The 18620-nt window shown below is 42.6% G+C and overlaps 1 protein-coding gene across 2 annotated transcripts in view; it reads left to right on the forward strand.

The window, feature by feature from the left end:
* The window catches only part of RIPOR3 (RIPOR family member 3), a 471988-nt gene that overhangs the window by 395841 nt on the left and 57527 nt on the right, over nucleotides 1-18620 (forward strand). For both annotated transcript variants that reach the window (XM_086932462.1, XM_086932461.1), the window contains 2 exons: nucleotides 1137-1275; nucleotides 18273-18408. In XM_086932462.1, the coding sequence (XP_086788588.1) occupies nucleotides 1137-1275; nucleotides 18273-18408 (275 nt within the window). The remainder of the gene's footprint in view (nucleotides 1-1136; nucleotides 1276-18272; nucleotides 18409-18620) is intronic.

The following is an 18620-nucleotide window of genomic DNA, read 5'->3' on the forward strand; positions in this document are numbered from 1 at the left end:
CACTTGATGAGTCACAGAAGTGTCATAAGTGGGTGTATGCTTAGAGATCAGTTTGCAGGGTCAGCAGAAACCTTTACCACATATACGCGCGCAACTGTGCATGACGTGGTATTGGCGTGTAACTGGGGAGAGCTGGGGCCTTGACTTTAGCACTAATAGAGGAGACTGGTGTCCGGGATGTCAGAACGACCTGCACCTATAGCATATCTGGTATCTTGTGTTTAGAGGATGCATTATCTGAAGTAAAAGGTCTCTCGGGCAGAGGCCGTTCATTACAGGATGCTAGTGCGTGCATATGGTTCTGCATGCAATGTGCAGGGGCTATGGGCCTACCATGGCAACAGGTTCAGTAAATTACTTGCAAGGAGACAGGAAAGCAGGGCCCTTTGCTCTGCAGCCGGAAATATGTTTACCTATTTCACTAGACTGGAATGTGTTTTTGCGGAGGCTGAACAGATAACTGTAGGCAAAATACCGTCTTGGCAGGCAGGCCAGGCCGAGCCGGGCACCGCTCGGCTGGGCAGGAAGTAAGGTAGAGGTCAGGGATGCATACCTAAACTGCAGCTTTCTGAGACAGAAGAGACTCGGAGTCTCAATTCAGGGCCTGGCTCGCCTGAGCCAGAAAAACGGGTGCATCTTTAAATGTGTACCATGTAAAGACGTTGGCAACATAGGCCTAAAAGCCAAATTAACGTTGCTTTCATGGAGGACTGAATAACTGACATGTTGACGTTGGACGCAAATGCAGAAACATTATCATGGCAAACACGGGAAGGGGTTTACATGACATACATGGAGCATGGGTGCATGGACAGGGTGCGAGTGGGGGACACACTGACTACCTAAAAATCTCTATTTCCTCAATCCAGCTGGCTGAATATATAGCATCTTCCTTGAGATCTGCATAATCTCTGAACTCTACTGTGTGTGTGTGGGGGGGGGCTACTTTGTGTGGGGAGGGTTAGTGGAGCAAAATATCCCTTTGCCCGATGTGGCAAAAAGGCTTACACCCGTCCTGCTCACTACCCTGAGCTCCATAACAATTTGTTTCAACAACTGCAACCAAGTATCTTTCTATGTAGCAGAGTTTGCCTGCTGATTGAAAGCTTTTTTGTTGCTCCATCTTTTGCGTTTAGCAACAGCACTTCCCATGGAGAGTCTCTGCAGTCTCTCGGCAGCAGCATCAAAACAGCAGCAAGAGAAATGACAACAGGAAATGAAGACTTAGACCTTCTACTCTCCATCCATCTTCAGGTGTGCAAAGCCCTTTTACAGGTAAGAACGTCTTCGCCCAATTGCTGACAAAAACTGAATAAGATGCAAAGAACAGCAATTCTTTTTCTGCAGTTGAGTGAGAAGACACTAACACCAAGGAGAATCCCAATGATCTCCAGAGAAGAATCACCCAAAATGTCTTAAATATATAAAAAAGCATGAAGTCGAGACTTTTCACCAGTAGTTAGTATGTGTTATTCTAAAACTAGTGGCACCTTACAAAATTTCTAATGGATTGTGGCGATTCTAGGCACATTTACATCCAAGGAACAGAGACAAACCCCATAAGAAACAATGCTTCACAGAGTAATGGCAGTAGCAGTGATGTGGAGTGCCGCACGAAGGTGAGCACCTTGTAGAGGCTGTTCATTTTATTTGAAGTAGTGTGCCATGCTTAGAAACACCACAACCTCAGCCATATTGCTTTACAAACACAAATATTCTAACCACGCATAATACAAAGGTACCACCTGTACCGCTGAACCTAAACAACTCAGCCTACCTTTGACTGATGCCATGGTTATATTTCCCTGTTTTAGGAATCTTCAAAACTATGCAGACCTCTATTGATTTAACCATTTTGGAATGCACCACTCAATTTCTGGCATCAAAGTAATCTTCCATTTTGATACACTATAAGAGCTTAATAACTGCAAACTGCCCCCCATCCACTTCAGCCACCCAAAAGCAGGGTGACTAACTCTTCCTCATTCTCCTCCTCTTTGCATTAAGCAGCTCCCCCGAGAGCATAGGATTGCCATTTTTCCCAGAGCCATTTGTTCAAGTTTCAAGATTTTGTAAAGTCCCGGAAATTATACTTAAATAGGACCTTACATAAAATTGCCCATATTAATGTATAACTTGGATTTTTTGTCTTTGTTTACTTTAATTATCAGTCAGATATCATTATTTCAGGCAGCTCTAGAACACGTTTTAAAGTGCCTTCTACTTAAAATTGCTCTTTTAAGAATATTCAGAGATGGGGGGAAAAAACTAGTTTAAGGTGACTTTCCTAATTTTTTTTATCAGATTGGACATTAAAATACTGCTTATGCCAGTAAAAACTGGCAGGTAGCAGCTCTACTAGCAAAACACCTCTTTGTCAATGCTTTCTGGCTTCCTTCCTCCTAATTGCAATAGAACCATATTCAATCTCCGCGCTAAATTCAAAACTCTGGGGCATATTATCAAGCATGGCGTTAACATTATCGAAAACTGCCGCTAAAGCGGCGATAATGGGCTTGATAATACGCCGTCGAGAATTCCTATAGAAGCCCATGTTCACACCAGAACATGGGCTTCTATGGGAATTCACAAGGGCGTATTATCAGGCCCATTATCGCCGCTTTAGCTGCAGTTTTCTGCCACTAAAGCGGCTATAATGTTAACGCTGTTTCTTGATAATATGCCCCCCTAATTGTTCGATATACAATCCATCAACCTTCCTGCCTTGAGCTCTGCTAAGCCCCATGCCTAATTTGTAAAAAATAAATACTGGGTTCCAAAGTTTTGCTCAAAAACTCCCAGTCAGCGTTATCGAATGTCAGGGGCTTTGAATGGCAAGGATGCTGAGTTTTAGTTCACCCTCCAGCCCCTAATCATGATTCTTGCCCCTTTATCTCAATCTTTAAGGTCCCCCCCCCTTTTTCCTCTCTTTGTTATGTTATGTTATGTTAAGTATGTTTGTATAGCGCATGGCTGCCCCAGCAACAGGTCGTCCCAGCGCTTGCAGACAAGTCAACCGGTGAGGTCCTGAGGAGTATACAGAGGAGTGAGCAAGATTGGCAAGCTGAGCTAGAGAAGCTCGTGCTTAATGGAGGCGAACAGCCAGGTTTTTATTTTTTTCCGGAAGAGCCAGTGGTCTTGCGTGGCGCGTGCCTTTCAGGCAGCTTTAGAACACATTTTAAAGTGCCTTTGTCACTGTTTTTCTTTCTTTGTCTTCCTCCTTCTTCCCCCCTTTTGTTTTTTTATATTCTCTCTTGATCTGGGACAAATCCTGATGAGGAAGAACAGGTGACAGCCCCTAAAAATTAGGGCCCGTTGGCCCCACTCACAACCATAAACTCAAATTAAGCACTGCCTAGTCCCTCCACAAACAGGCACTTCCAATATGAAAAAAAGAAACTGGTCCAAAATAGATCGCAGATTCAAGCAAAGAGCAAAGAAGAGTAAGCATTGTCGAAGCTAATAGTACCCACTTCAAGACCAAATGGCTTTGCCAACTGCATTCAACTACGCTATACAGCTTGGCTAAAGATTAAAAAAAAGGTGCTTTTGTTTTTATTTTTACTGATCCGATTTGGATTGGTACCCAAAAAGTAAATCCTACTCACAAAAGCTTTTGTTTTTAAAAGCGGGAGGGTGGATTGGAAGCATCCCGGGCCATCGAAGCAACATGGAAGAGAGCGAAGGGACATGTGGAAATAACACAGGGGAGGGGGGCATGGAAGCAACATGGGGAGAGCAAGAGGGGGCAAACGCAACACCGGGGTTGAAGGGAGCAACACAGCTGTTGGTGGAAGCAGCTAGAGGTGAGCCAGGAGAATGGTGTGGGTGGGAGGAGCAACATGGATAGTGGGAGAAGCAATAGGGAAAAGCGCATGGGTGAGCAAAATTTGGAAGAGGGGATCAGATATGGGACAGAGCAGTGCGATGTGCAGGGGTGGAGAAGTACACAAAGGAGACAGCTCAAAACACACACACTCTCATGGAATGCTGAACCGAAAAGAAACAAGAAGTTCTTGAAAAGCACGCAGTGGAAGCCACAAAGGCAGCCAATCAAAAGAGACGCATGAGGCAATGCTCCATTTCAGGGACACACAAAAGTGTCAAGCTGGGAAACAAACAAGAAGCAGGCAAATGAGACTTGAATGGAAAGCCAACCAATGGTAGGCAATGGGTGGGCTTCATTCCCAGGTATGTTGTTGATAAGTAAAAATGTGCCTTGCAATCAACAGTGCATGTGCTGTCTAGAAGGCTTCACCTAAACAAGCATTTGCAAAGCAATAGGCCTCACATTTGCCAGAGTTTAAGTAATTGCATTGTGAATGTCAATGCCTTTTATTTCTCTTTTTTTTTTTAAATCAACATATAAATAAAAGGCATTGCTATTTACAATGCCAATAGCTCAAACTCTTGCAAATGTGAGACCTATTGCATTGCAAATGCTTGGTTCGAAATAGACTTTGTTTGCCGGTGTGAGTTGGACTGGTACACAAAAAGAATAGAAAAAAGTAGCAGTGGAGGGGAGAGCTACAGGAAGTGGGAGTTGTGAGGACTCACAGAGGGCGGGTGGTGAAACAATATGGGGGCACAGGTGGGGGAAGGATCATGGGGTGTTGGTAGAGCTGTAATGGGGTAAGCTGCTGCACTGGACGTATTGTGCAAGAAGGGGGGATTAAGTGCCTTGGGACGGGTGTAGTATACAGGTGAAAGGGTGAGAGTAGTGTACAAATCACACGCTGCACTCCTGCTGATAATGATTATTAAGCAGCTGGCGAGGCGCCCTGCAAGGTATTTGTATGCACCTGCACATGACTCCTCCAGCAAGGCTGAAGTAAATGTGGTCTCTGGCTCTTTGTGCGCCATTCTTGTAGGGCACATTGTAGTTACTTTAAGGCAGCTGCCTATAGCATGCTTAACTGGGCTGGAGCTAGAGCAGTAGGGGTCCAGGAAGAGGAAGATCGCTCCAGAGAAGCCCAAAACCATGCGATATTTTTGGTTGTAGGGGACTTTAACTGCTCATGCTCTGGAGTCAGGGCTTCACAAGGTAGGGGGTGGGGAAGTGCGGGTCCGCTTTCCTGGTCAGTGTTTTTGCTCTGGAGTCTGGGGCTGCACTAACACTGTGGGCCTCCAGAGAGCTGAGAATATGATGTTAAAACGTGTGCTGACACTACCTAAAAGTACTCCTGCCATTATGTGCCATAAAAAATTGGGCGTAACACCATTGTCCTTTCGAATGCAATTAGCACCTCTGATGCTTTGGTGTAGTATCTAGGTAAAAGAAGAACCGACACTGAACCATGACATAATTTTAGATTGTTTGAAACTGGATTGTGCAAAAGAAAATCCCTGGCTCTCTAACTTGCATGATCAACTGGAAAAGTTGGGATTGACGGATTATTTTAATAGTCCTGGTAACATATCTGCAATTCCAAAAGATAAGCTTAAAAATTACTTCCTATTGAATTTAACTAATGTAAGAGATAGCTAGGAGATGGTTAAAAAAGGTTGCAGAGCACTCATTGTTAATTAGCTCCCCACAAATTTAATCTTATCTATCTTTTTTTTACTTTAATCAAGCCAATATGTTTTACTTGATTAGGTTAAGGATGGGAATTGCTCACCTGCTGTTTTCGTATCCAAGTGATGCATACTAGGATGCTAAATTAGATGTGTGTCCATGCAACTCAATTTCTGCACAAAGCACCCTGCACTTTATGTTTTCTGTAAACTTTACCTTAACCCTAGAAGCACCTTTTTAAAACCTTTATTAACATTTTTAAACATTAGAAAATGTCAACCTGCATTATGTCACCTACTTCTTTTAAATGATGAATTTACTTGTTTTATGGTTTATACGTATATCTCCACTGCAGTTCGGCTCCGTAACATAGTTGGAAAATGAATTCCTGGGTATTGATCATATTGCCTAAAATGTTATTATGTTTATTTTTCTTTGTAAAACAATGTTATATTTTGCTCTTTTATGGCTATTATTTAGTCGAATTAAGATTTTTGAACTGAACTGAACTGAACTGAGAGATGCTTTGTCCTCGATCCATGATAGAAGTTTTACTGCTTTCCTTACTATTTTATTAATGTACAGTGATTGGTATATGTTTCCCAGAGCTGAATTAGCCCCAGGGTGATCAGACTTGTGAAATGAAATGAAATTAAATGAAAAGAACATTTGTAAAGTGTAGTAGCTACCCTGAGGCGTCCTAGCCTATTTTGTGGCTGGTGACTATGTTTGCTGTTGTAGCTCTAACCACAAGTACCGATTGAGAGTTCCTAGTCCAGATTTTCGTACCATGTACCCAGAAGATGATATATGCTCCTTGTCTTGCCAGGGTTTGTTTTTGAACACTGAACTCTAGCCTGATCCGTGCAGGAGAGGTGTGTTTTGGCAAGCCAAAAGTAATTCAGTACGCTGTTGCAACCATGCTGTCCAATATTTTAGAGTCCCTGCCCCTCTGCGCCTCACTGCCAAAGGCTATTGTCGGTAAACGTTTTGCCCGTATGACTTGAGCTAAGTGGAGGAGCGATGGGCCAATCAATTTTGAGTCAAAATTTCTTAGCAAAACCACCAGGGCTGTGCCCTTCCTCCTAATTGAGTCCTCTGGGCAGCGAAGTGGCCGCTTATGTCAATAACCACTCCTAAATATTTATATTCCAAAACAGATTCAATACGTGTGTTCCCCCAGAACCAGGCTGATGATTTCTTTAAATTCTTCTTGATTGTCATAGTCTTAGTTTTCTCCAGGTTGATACTCAAGCTGTTGCCTTCTGAGTATTCATGTGTGGTGGTAGGAATATGCTGTAGACCCACCTTCGTCTGGCTAATTAGAACTAAGTAGTCTTCATAAAGAAGTCATGGTAGTGCTAAATTCCCTAATCTTGGGGCATGTGAGTTGCTGGCGTTTAGTAACAGGACAAGATCTGCAAGGAACCGATTAAACAGGGTTGGAGCCAATACACAACCTCGCTTGAATCCCTTTGTTGTTGGTATCTGTCTTGACATGGTTGATCAGTCTCCCAGTTTCATTTGGATTCAAGTGTCTGTGTGCAGATTGATTAGCACGTTAAGCAGGTATGCCTCATTTGGCCAGTTTTTCCCACAATCTGTTGCGGTTTACATGGTTAAAGGCGACCCTGTAATCAATGAAGCATAAATGTAATGGCATTTTTGTTTTTTCTGCCTTATCATGATAAGTAGTGAGTTTCTCCCCAAAAAATTAAGTGCACATACGCTTCCTAACATGTTTTAAAAAAACGACCTGGAAAAACAAAAATAAAACAATGGAGCACGAAGTGGGGCACCTGAAAGAAACTTATAAAAAAGATTGTGTGTGTTTTTAAAATACACACCACAACCGCAACATTCGAGCGGAGGGACTAAACAAGTTCCGCCATCCTTAGAGTGCAGCGTGGGGCAGCAGGCACCCTTTCCAAAAGTGAAAGCACACTTAACCTATTATTAGCAGTTGTAACTGAATGCTGCTGCCATTATGCTGTTTTGTCTATTTACAGTGAAGAGCCTTTGTATCTGTTTTTGAAGTGCGCACGTCAGAGCGGACCCTCCTGGCAAACAATGGCAGGCTCATTTTTCCCTCTAGAAATATCTCCTCTTTTCAAGTTCTAGAACAAAGCTTTGTTATACATGGTTAGCTGCAATAAAAAAAACATTGCTTAACCTTGCCTTTCCCTGTGGTATTTCTCAATTCATGTAAAATGAAACCAGCATGGGCACTGTCAGTACATTCGGCTTATAAACAAAAGCAGTATCAGGAACAAGGGGACCCGTCTAGGTAGTTGAGGACCTCAGGTAATTAATGATTTTGAAAAGAACAAAGGTCCTAAACTTTTTGAATACAATTAGAAGTAATAAACATAGACTTAAATAAGGACTATGTTTCTTTTTTTGTCCAATGTCCAACCGGACAAAGGACATATTGTTTTCCTGTTACTTGGTACAGGCTTGTGCCCAGTTGTTTGATTCTTGTTATGTCTCACGTTACTTGTGAATCTTCATTTAATCCTGGCATTAAATACTCCTTTGTCCGGTTGGACATTGGACAAAAAAAGAAACATAGAAACCTTTAGCTTTAACAAATTCTGGCTAGTGAATTGAGTGTAAGCTTTCACACAAGGCAACCATCAGGCATACAATCCTAAAATTGGAAATATGTAGGGAATAACTGGTGGCAAACAATATACAAGTCCTCAGAAAAAAGAGGTAAACATGCAGGGGGATAACGATCAATAGGGCAGCTGATGTAGTGGTACTGAGCACAGGGTTCTGGCGGGTCTACCATGCCCAAACTATAACTGCTTTTTACTATCAAATCAAAGGAAAGAGGATTCAGTTTCTTTGCTTGCCTTAGAACCCATAGTACCTTTTTACGCAACTGTTAATAAGGTACATAAAAGTGCAAATCTTCTACCCTCAGGCTTTTTCAACAGGGGTACCAAATCAATCAATCAATCAATCAGAGTATTTGTAAAGCACGCTACTTATCCGTGAGGGTCTCAAGGTGCTGAGGGGAGGGGGTGCCGCTACTGCTCGAAGAGCCAGGTCTTGAGTCTTCTGAAGGCGAGTAGGTCTTGGGTCTGTCGTAGGTGGCTAGGGAGGGTGTTCCAGGTCTTGGTGGCGAGGTAGGAGAAGGATCTGCCGCCGGAGGTTGTTCGTTGGATGCGGGGAACAGCAGCGAGGGCGAGGCTGGCGGAGCAAAGCTGGCGGGTGGGGGTGTAGAAGCTGAGTCTGCTGTTCAGGTAGGCTGGTCCGGCGTTGTAGAGTGCTTTGTGTGCGTGGGTGAGGAGCTTGAAGATGATTCTCTTGTCGACAGGGAGCCAGTGTAGGTCTCTCAGGTGGGGGTGATGTGGCTGCGGTGGGGGATGTTGGCGATGGATACGTTGTAGTCGTCGTAGGTGTTTGGCTGGGATTCTCGGTGCTGTGGTTTCGTCTGAACCCAGACTGGGACAGGTCCAAGATGTTGTCTTCCAGGTGGCGGGCCAGTTGCATGTTAACGATTTTCTCGATGACCTTCGCCGGGAACGGGAGCAGGGAGATGGGCCGGAAGTTCTTGAGGTCCTTGGGGTCCGCCTTGGGCTTCTTGAGGAAGGCGTTGATTTCGGCGTGTTTCCTGCTTTCCGGGAATGTCGCTGTTTTGAAGGAGATGTTGATGACCTTCCGTAGTTGGGGTGCGATGGCAGCGTCTGCTTTGTTGAATACGTGGTGTGGGCACGGGTCTGATGGAGATCCTGAGTAGGCAAAACCGTTGCCTACAAGGGTAATATGTAAATTTCCACTAACAAAATGTCTTCACCATAGTGTAATACCAATCAACCCTTAAAGGCAAATTGACTTTAAATATGCTTTTAACAATAAATGTCAAGAGTACTGTGTGTGCTGTAACTTTTCATAATAAATAGAACAGATCACACCTACGGCCTTGGACATAGTTTCTCTCAATCACTCAATCAAGACCATAGATTTTATCATTGGCTTATCACCATAATCAACTCAGTCCATCTGTATTGAACGTAAGCTTTCCCATATGGGGAGCATCAGGCATACAGTCATAATATTACAAATATGTAAAAAATTACAGTTATAAAACAATATACAACACAGCCCTCCGCAAGAGAGTCTAGCATGGATTATCACATTGTAAATTTTCTCTACCCAGGGTTTTTTTACAGAGAGCTGCCAACATCAAAACCTTTGCCTGCTACAGTAATCTAAGAGAATTCCTAAAGCTCCATCCCATGCACAGCCTTTCAGTGTAGTGACAATCCACCCGTAAATGCCTAAAGGCTCAAACATATCTTTTTCACAAGAATTGTGTCAGGCCGACTGCCTTTGTTGTAACTTTTTATATAAACTGTTGGTAAATTTAATCATCGGCTTCTCACTATAACTAACACAGTTGTCCTATATTGAGCATAAACTTTTCTATGCAACGAAAATATGATACAAACAAAGGGCCTCATTTATTAAAACTGTTGCATCACTGCAGCAGTTGTCACTATGCCCTTCATGCGACATGATGGATGCACTGTATTTAATGAACAGCGCTTCATGTCACAAGGAGTTACAGATACGTCAGTATTACTGACGTATCTGTAGGTGCAAAAGTGATGCATTGTTGGGGTGTGTCTGAAAACAGACACAGCAATGTGTCATTTTACATAGGGCATGCCACATGTGAAAGGGCCTGCATCAGTCTTACACCTGCTGTGAGGCAGGTGTAATGTTTTGACGCAGTGGCGTCCTAGAAGTGGTGCAGTGAAATCTTATTTCAAGGCTTTTTGCGAGGGAATGTCCACCCTGCATACATTATACCTGACGTAGGTATAATGTAGCGTAAGGCTTTACAAAGTGACTCATCTGCTTAGATGCGTCACTTTGTAAATAGGGTGCAACATGGTTCATTTTTTACGCCGCCGCTGTTTCAAAAAAAGTGACGCACTGGCGACGCAGAAGTGTCACAAGGGCTCATAAATGAGCCCCATTGTTTTTCACCGAAATCACAGCCTCTGCCCAATCCGATTCTGTACTCCAGAGAATCAGCATGTGGGTGGAGTCAAAGCCGCTCTTGCTGTACTGCTCCTTAGAGCTCTTTTTTTGTTGATCACTTAAGGTCGCTGTGTGCTGTCTGCCAGACCTAAAAAGACATGTCAACCTTGCCAAAATTACCGTGTTCTGTGCTTTTTGAATTTGCCCTTGTTTGATTTAGCAAAACTAAATATTACGATATATATATATTATTTTTCAATAGTAAAAAGGTTTGCCATTACATTAAAGTATGCTTTAAATCTGAGGTCGTCTCTTAGAAAAACAAAACTAGTGTTAGAGGATCCCTAAAACTAGCTCATATATGAAGTTTTTCCGTAATGGGATGCTTTGTGGTTTTATTTTACTATTGCAGGCAGTTTTCTGCCAACAAACACATTTTGCAACAGGCTTATTTATGATTTTCAATTATTTGAATGATAGGCCTAGCTCACAGGCATCAAACCCACTACACTGCATTAAGAATATAAAAAATATTAAACACCAAAACAAGAAGAAATACATTTTTCACAGACATTGTACTTACAGAAGAAAAATACTGGGTCATGTTAAATATACAGTGTGGTTCGGAAACAAATCAGTGGTCATTGGGGGACAAAACATTATATGAAGGAGCTAGATATGAACTCCAATGTGTTGTGTTTGATGGGCATTAAATATTCTGTACTAAGTACAGAATCAGAAAAGTATGTTGCTCCTTGTGGGATCTGGCTATCCTAAGGTTAGGCTGTCTTTTGTCAGGGCCTCATTTATGAGGCCCTGCCGGCACTTTTGCGCCGCCGGAACGTCACTTTTTGACGGTCTGGTGGTGCAATGTGCCACTTGCATATTTATAAGGCCACGTAACAGGGCTTTTCATGGCCTTATAAATATGTGCCCCTTTCATGCAGAAAACTGTGTGAAAGGGGCGTTCCATGGGATGTTGCCTGGGGTGTTCTCAGCAACATCCATGGCTTTTTGACACTGCCACAGATTTACGAGAAATCATAAGTCTGAGGCAGCGCCAAAAACATACGCCTCCCCAGGGAAGACGTAAGCGAGGCACAACGAGGAGAAATATCTTTATTTCTCCTTGTTTTTCCTCTTTCTATGTTTCCTGCATTCTGTAGCCCACATAGAAAGAGGAAAAAGGGGGAAACCTTCCTGCAACGCAGACACCCTTGCACCATGGTGCAAAGGTGCCTGCGTTGGCTCACAGCAGCCCATTGTGCGCCGGTGCAGGTGAAAAGGACAGGAATGCGCTGTATCTAATAGATATGGTGCATTCGTGGCCTTTTCTTTGGCCATAGGCCAGCGCAGCAGCAAGGCCTGCTGTGCTACCCTACGGCAAAAAACCCATAAATGAGTTCCTCATTGGTTATTTTTGTGGATTTCAGTGGTGTTTGCTCAGTTCTTCCAAGCAATTTGAAACCAGTGCCTATCTGGGTGTATTCAACTACATAATCCCAAATAGGCACAACTGTGTTCCAATGTTTATAAAATATTTTGGAGTGATTGTTAAAGCACATATTTAATTTAAATGGAAGTCATTCATGGCATGTAGTGTCTTTCCATTACCAACATCTCCAGTGGATTTACGTTAGACTGTTAAGTATAGAAAGTCTGTCTTGCACTATCACTCACACTCACATCTCATTATCATGCATAATCACCTCTCACCTTCACTCTGTCTGGTTTACAGGACTTTTAATGTATTAAAAAGTAAAAGCGCTATATTCCAATGTTTTAATAAACAAATTCCTGAACAAAGTTGGTGGCCAGTTGACCTACTCCATACTGAGTATTATGAAATTGTAGGGGTTTGGCAACGTTGCCATCAGCAAATTACCATGTGAAACCTTCAATATTTTTTAATTACACCAGATTGATTTATAGCTCTGCATTCTAAGGCACCTGAAAATGGATGCTTTAAGCATGCCTGTCACTGCTTTGCTGCGCTTTATTCCTGACTGCATTAAGGTGGTGATGCTGTTCTGCGGACATTCATAGCTGACTTGTGTCCCCATGACAAATGTATCACTTTAAGTCAGTCCTGACCGTTTAACAGGCATCACATTGTGTTCTGGCACTTGAAATGTTGCTGTTTGCATTCTAACTATGGGCTTAAAAACCACGGTAGTTAAGTGCAGTCGGGTAAAAAGCAATAATAAGCTGAAGGTACCACACATACCAATGGGACACTTTGCAGCTATGAAATTTGTTGGTATATGGAAAGTTGTGTCATGTTTTCACCACTATCCCATGTGCATGGTGATAGCAGTTTTGTTCAGGTATCTGTCACTACATATTGTATAGAATGTTTAGAATCGGGGGTGTTTGGTGGTTGACCGATATTAATACTGACTTGATAGGTAAAGGGAATGATATATCAAAGGGGTTTACTCATTCTGTGTCTGTGAATAAATGTGATGGTACATATTTGCCAAGATTCTTATGAGCCAGCCATTTCACCAATCACTGTAAGAAGCAAACAATGCCAGAAGATCAAATATGTTTTTAATTTCCCCATTTTCTTTATAGTGTATAAAATAATTAGTTCAGACCTCGAACATGCTTTTAAAGTCTACACCTTTTATATAAGCACACACAACTTGAGGACACAAAAGGAAGAAGAAATTATATCTTAGTGCCATCCCTTAACAACAAAACTGAAGCAGAATGATCTTAGACCAGTCTTTCTTGCAGCTACCGTGCATAACAAAGTTACATTGTGTTAATCACTTCAAAAAGAAATAACAATTATTAATTCTCTCTCACTTTCCTTTCTGTGAATGCCATTGTAGTTTGAGGTTGTGTTGTGTTTATATGTTTACATGGATGAGGACTCTTCCCTTTCAGTGGGGTTCCCAGTTATTAGAGATATAAACCTAAAACAGGATAGCCTAATTAATGTATACTACATGCCAATGCATATTCATTGCATGTTAATGCCTGGGCAATCAGAAAAGGGTGCAGTCGGGGCATTCTTCACAGGCCATTATTAATAATGAGATAGCTAACACAGCTATTCTATTAGACTATTCAGGATCTGACATGTTGCCTCTTTCTCAGGAGATTCTATATATATTTTTAACATAGAAATAGGCGCACATGCTATGGGTCCCGCATTACATTTTTGACACAGTCCCTCAAAAACGGCAAACTCTTGATTAATGTACCAAGTGCTTGAGATTGAACGCAGAAAAGACGGAGGTTCTCTTCTTCAATCAATCTAGGATCCCACGGTCAGAGCTCTGGTGGCCGGGTAAGTTAAATCCCCCTCCTCTTCCAGTTACTTCTGCCAGAAATGTGGGCTTTAAGTTTGACACACAATTGTCTAGCAAAGTGCAAATTGCCCATGTCTCGGGACAATGTTTTTGGAAGATGAAGGCTCTTTGGAGCTTTCTCCATTATCTTCCCTTGGAGTGTAGAAAGACTGTGGTGCATGCATTGGTCACTTCCCAATTTGATTACGTGAACAGTCTGTATATGGGACTTCCGGAGTACTTAGTAGGAAGACTGCAGACTGTTCAGACTGCAGCATCAAGGCGTGTGGGTAACGTGCCAATGCGGCACCACATAACTCCCCACCTGATTAGTCTTCACTGGCTACCAGTGAAAAGAAAAGTAGAGTTTAAAGCCCTTACATTGGCCCACAGAGCAATAAATACTATTGGTCCTCTATATTTGAGGTGAAGATTCATACAATACAGTAATAAGATAGCACTCAGATCTAATAAGAAGAACTTTCTGGTCATTCCACGGTTTGCAAAGGCCAGGACCGGAGGTCGCTCCTTCTCGGTTAAAACGGCAAAGGTGTGGAACACCATGCCTGACTATTTAAGGAAGATACACTCTGAACAGATCTTCAGGAGAGCATTAAAAACGCGGCTCTTCAATCTTCCTTAACTCCTTGCAGGTGTCACGCAACTAGTTCAGCAGCACTATCAGCACCGGGACATCTCCTTTGGATGTAGTTGTGCACTTTATAAGCCCCCTATTATTAATATTATTAAGTGCATCCCATTTTCAACTGTGCCCACGGCAACAATGTTGACGTCCACATTGTTGCAGCAGTTGGGAAGTCGAGTGTAGGCTTTTTGAGTGTGTGTCTGATGATATTAGCAGCTCAACACACTGAAGGAGCAGCAATTCCCTCAATGGACAGTAGTGTCTGGAACATCTCGTACTTCCTGGCATTTACAGGACACTACCTTCAAGGGGGAATGTATACCAGTGGCCCAGAAAAGTTTTCACGGATCTAGATTAAAGCAAGAATAATAGATAATAATAATAATAAAAGCCTTGATAAGCATATCCCTAGTGCCTTCTGCCATCAGTTCTATCTCTGTATGTAGCACATCCTCAGCCTGTCTTTAGTAGATTGACAGGCCATGTTATGGAGTGGATTTAGAAACTGCTTCCCAAAGGGGCTGCCGCATATATTTGGTGTATTGCCTTTGCTCCTTGCTAAGCCTCCGGCCCTCAAACAGACCAGGTTCAAATCACCCTTAAGGGATTTAGAAAGTGGGTTCTGTGGAGTTCTGCCCCAGAATATGTTCTGTAATGGTGGATGCACTGGTATAGTAGCACGTCACTTATTTGCTTGGAGAACACCTTGGGAATAAACTGAAGATGAAGTCCGCTGCACCTTCTGTAGTATCTGGGTGCAAATAGAACTCATGCAGAATGGGGAAAGAGGAGCATTTGCCTGTGCACACCAAGTTGCACCAGCAGAACAGACTGCAAAGAGGTTAGATCTTAGAGGTTGCTCTAAATACAACAGTGTTGAAAAAAGAAAAGCCTGTGGGGTGACCCTTTCTGCTCCATTGGCTAAGTCGGCTATTGCATCCTATGTAGATGTTTGTGTTTGATCACAGATTTGAATCCCAATGGGTCAAGCTGGCCTTTCATCCTCGCTAGTTAAAAAAAAAAATATGTTCAATTCAGTTGGTAAAACATAAGCATGTTATTCAGTCCCAAAATACCTGCGGTGAACATGTGCTTTACAAATGCATATGATGGGTTTGGACAAGACGTAGACACCAGGCGCAGTACTCGTAAAATGATGCGAGTCTGCTTTTTAAAATGGCTAAATGGTAGGAGAATTTAAAGGGAACATTATTTTGCACACTGCAAAGGGCCTGATTACAAGTGTGCCAGTGTTTGGTGAGAGGATACCGGAGGTCCTGAATCCCCAATTCCAACCAGTATTTCTGCATCAAAAACAATGCAACGCAGCGAGACAACTTGCTGCACTGGGTCAAATGGAGAGAGAAGGAATGTGCCTAATCTACCACGACATTGCACATTCTTGCTCTCTCTCTGCACTGGTGCACTGAGAACTGTCTAGCCCCAATGCAGGTACATTTGCGCCATGGTGCAAGGGTGCCTGAGTTACAGTCAGGATTGTTTTTTGTGCAGGAAGGGACACCTTCTGGTACAAAAACAATCATCAGAGGCATTTTCCTCTTTCTATGTTTGCTGCAGAACGCAGCACATGTAGAAAGAGGAAGTAATGAGAAGAAATACACTTATTTCTCCTTGTTGTGCCCCTGTTGGCATGCCATAGCATTTTGACTTATTCCCAGGTTTACTATTCTGAGTAATCCTGGGAATATGCCAAAATCCAATGGTGGATGCCTTGGATCACCCACACTCCATCCATTGAATGCCTTCCCAACACAGAGTAACCCATGGCAGCGACTTGCACTACTTTGCGTTACTCTAAACTTAGTAAGCCACACATAGCCATGCAAGGTGGCTTAACAGGGCTCAGTAAATCAGACTTAAGGGCTTGCGTTGCCTTGTGTCACCTTGCATGACACAGTGGCAATGCAAACCCTTAGTAAATATGGGCTCAGTTATTTTGACCTTTCGCCCCAGTATGGTAAATAACTGAACTGACCCAGAAATACCCTTGCGCCTTGGAGCAAAGATCAAGAAGGATTGTTTTTGTGCAGAAAGGGATAGCTTCCTGCACAAAAACAATCTTTAGAGATATAGTCCTCTTTCTAAGTGTACGGCACAATGAATTCTCCTGTGCGCAAAAGTGTTTGTCAATGCAAATGTACTCTACAGCGAAACAGAATCTCAAACAATGACAACGTTTTTATTTTTTGGGAATGCCTCAGAATACATGACTAGATCCATGGGAACACCCACACACCACCCATATAAAGCCCCACCATGTAGAGTAACTCAAGAAAGCAGCTCAAGTTGCCTTGCATTTGTCCAGATTTACCAAGCCACGTAGGACCATGCAAGGTGGCCTTGTGCACTTGGTAAATGTAATCTAGGTTTTGCGTCGCCCCTACGTTTCCTTGTATGGTGCAAGGGTGGAGCAAAACTTTGAGAAATATGCCTGTGAGTCCTTTACTGTGCATTTATCCCAATTTCTGGGTAACAAACGCTGACATTTTCCATCTGCTTGGCCAGATGGATTGTCAGTGGAAGGGCAATGGAGGAGATGGCATTGTGTGCTGAACCAGATGACCGCATGGAGACTGGTGTAATATTCACCGAAATACTTTTTTGAGTCTTTTGAATCGACATGACCCATATGTTTGGATATATACGGCTGGCAAGAGATATATTTTAGAAACGAGCGCTTCCCAACTGATACATTCTGTGTATGGGAACACACATAACTTTCAAATTGATTGACGTGATACAGAGGCAAGAAACACATGAATGAGGAAATCTTTTATACTCTTGAGCCCTGAAGAAGTCCGCTTGAGGATGAAACGCAGTTTCAGATTTTATAGAATGTGAATAAAAGAATGAACTCTAAACAACGAAAGACCTGGTTGAATCTTCTTTGGGAAAACAACAGTGTACTGAGAACTGAATATACTTTGTATATAGATCAACATTGATGTTTACATGTACCTAATATATGAAAGAGTGCAGGGCTGTATGTTTGTTATATTGTATTAGAGTGACTAGGAAGGCCTTCTCTGTTTCTCTATTTTTGGGACCTAGGCTAGGGTATTGTGTCTCAAGCCCTTGCACCTTATTTCTATTTGAGATTACGCGCAGAGACATTTAAGACTAGTGCAGGTGTCTATGCTTTGATCCTCAACCATTTGTGACACAATGCAGGAGATAAGGCCTGCCCATCTGGCACTTGCCATCCACAGCTCCTGCCCCTACATCAGTAAGGCAAGCACGGTGCCTCCAGGATAGGAACTATCTGGACCCAGTGTGCAGATCCGATACATGCGGTCCTGAAATTCTTATACTTTGAGGTGTAAAATTTCATGCAGTTATCGCTCCAGGTAAAATGCCCCAGCTCATTTTCGGGCCAAAGTGCTGTGGTTAGGTCAACAAAATGTATGTAATATGTGATTTTTTCAAGACTGTTTTTACTCATTACATTTAATAAAAGCAATACTTTATTATTACTAGAAGGGCGAATTATAAGCTGAAGATGCTAATTTCTAAACAATGTTTCCTTATTCTTTACACCTATCTCAGTACACTTGTGTTCCTAAGTAATTTCTTTTAACAGAATAATGTGACTCTGTAGCGAGAAACAACAGCAAACCACAAAACGTGAGCCTCGACCATTAAGTAGCTCTTAATTGCCCAATAAAATAGATTATGCTACCATCTAATTCCAAAAGACTAGTTACGTTTTGTGCCCATTTGTTTTTCTTATGGTGTCTGCGCACATTACAAACCCAGCTCAGGAGTGAGGGCTCTGTTTCCTTTTCAGAAGCTCGTGTCCGCAGATGTGGCAAGAATTGCTCAGAGGGGCCTCCTGGATGAGCTGTCCGGGCAGAAACAGGTTTTGGAAAACCTGGCTTTCCTGTACCTCGAGAAGGATGGGGAGCCCGTCTCGGTAGAAACCGGTAACTATTCATGTCTGCTGCTTGTTTGATGCTTCTTAGGGTGTGGGGCCACAATGTTCACTTTAAATAGCGGCCTGTAACAATATTGTTTTTAAGATGTTGACTTGCACAATCTCAGCAAGGTAAGATGTGGAAGCCATCTTGGAATGGTTTAAAAACCATTGTAATTGCCACCTGCTCTTGAGTAGTGGTCTTTAGAGTGTCAACCATAG

This window comes from Lissotriton vulgaris, chromosome 7 (assembly GCF_964263255.1).
Source record: "Lissotriton vulgaris chromosome 7, aLisVul1.2, whole genome shotgun sequence".
Lineage (NCBI taxonomy): Eukaryota > Metazoa > Chordata > Amphibia > Caudata > Salamandridae > Lissotriton > Lissotriton vulgaris.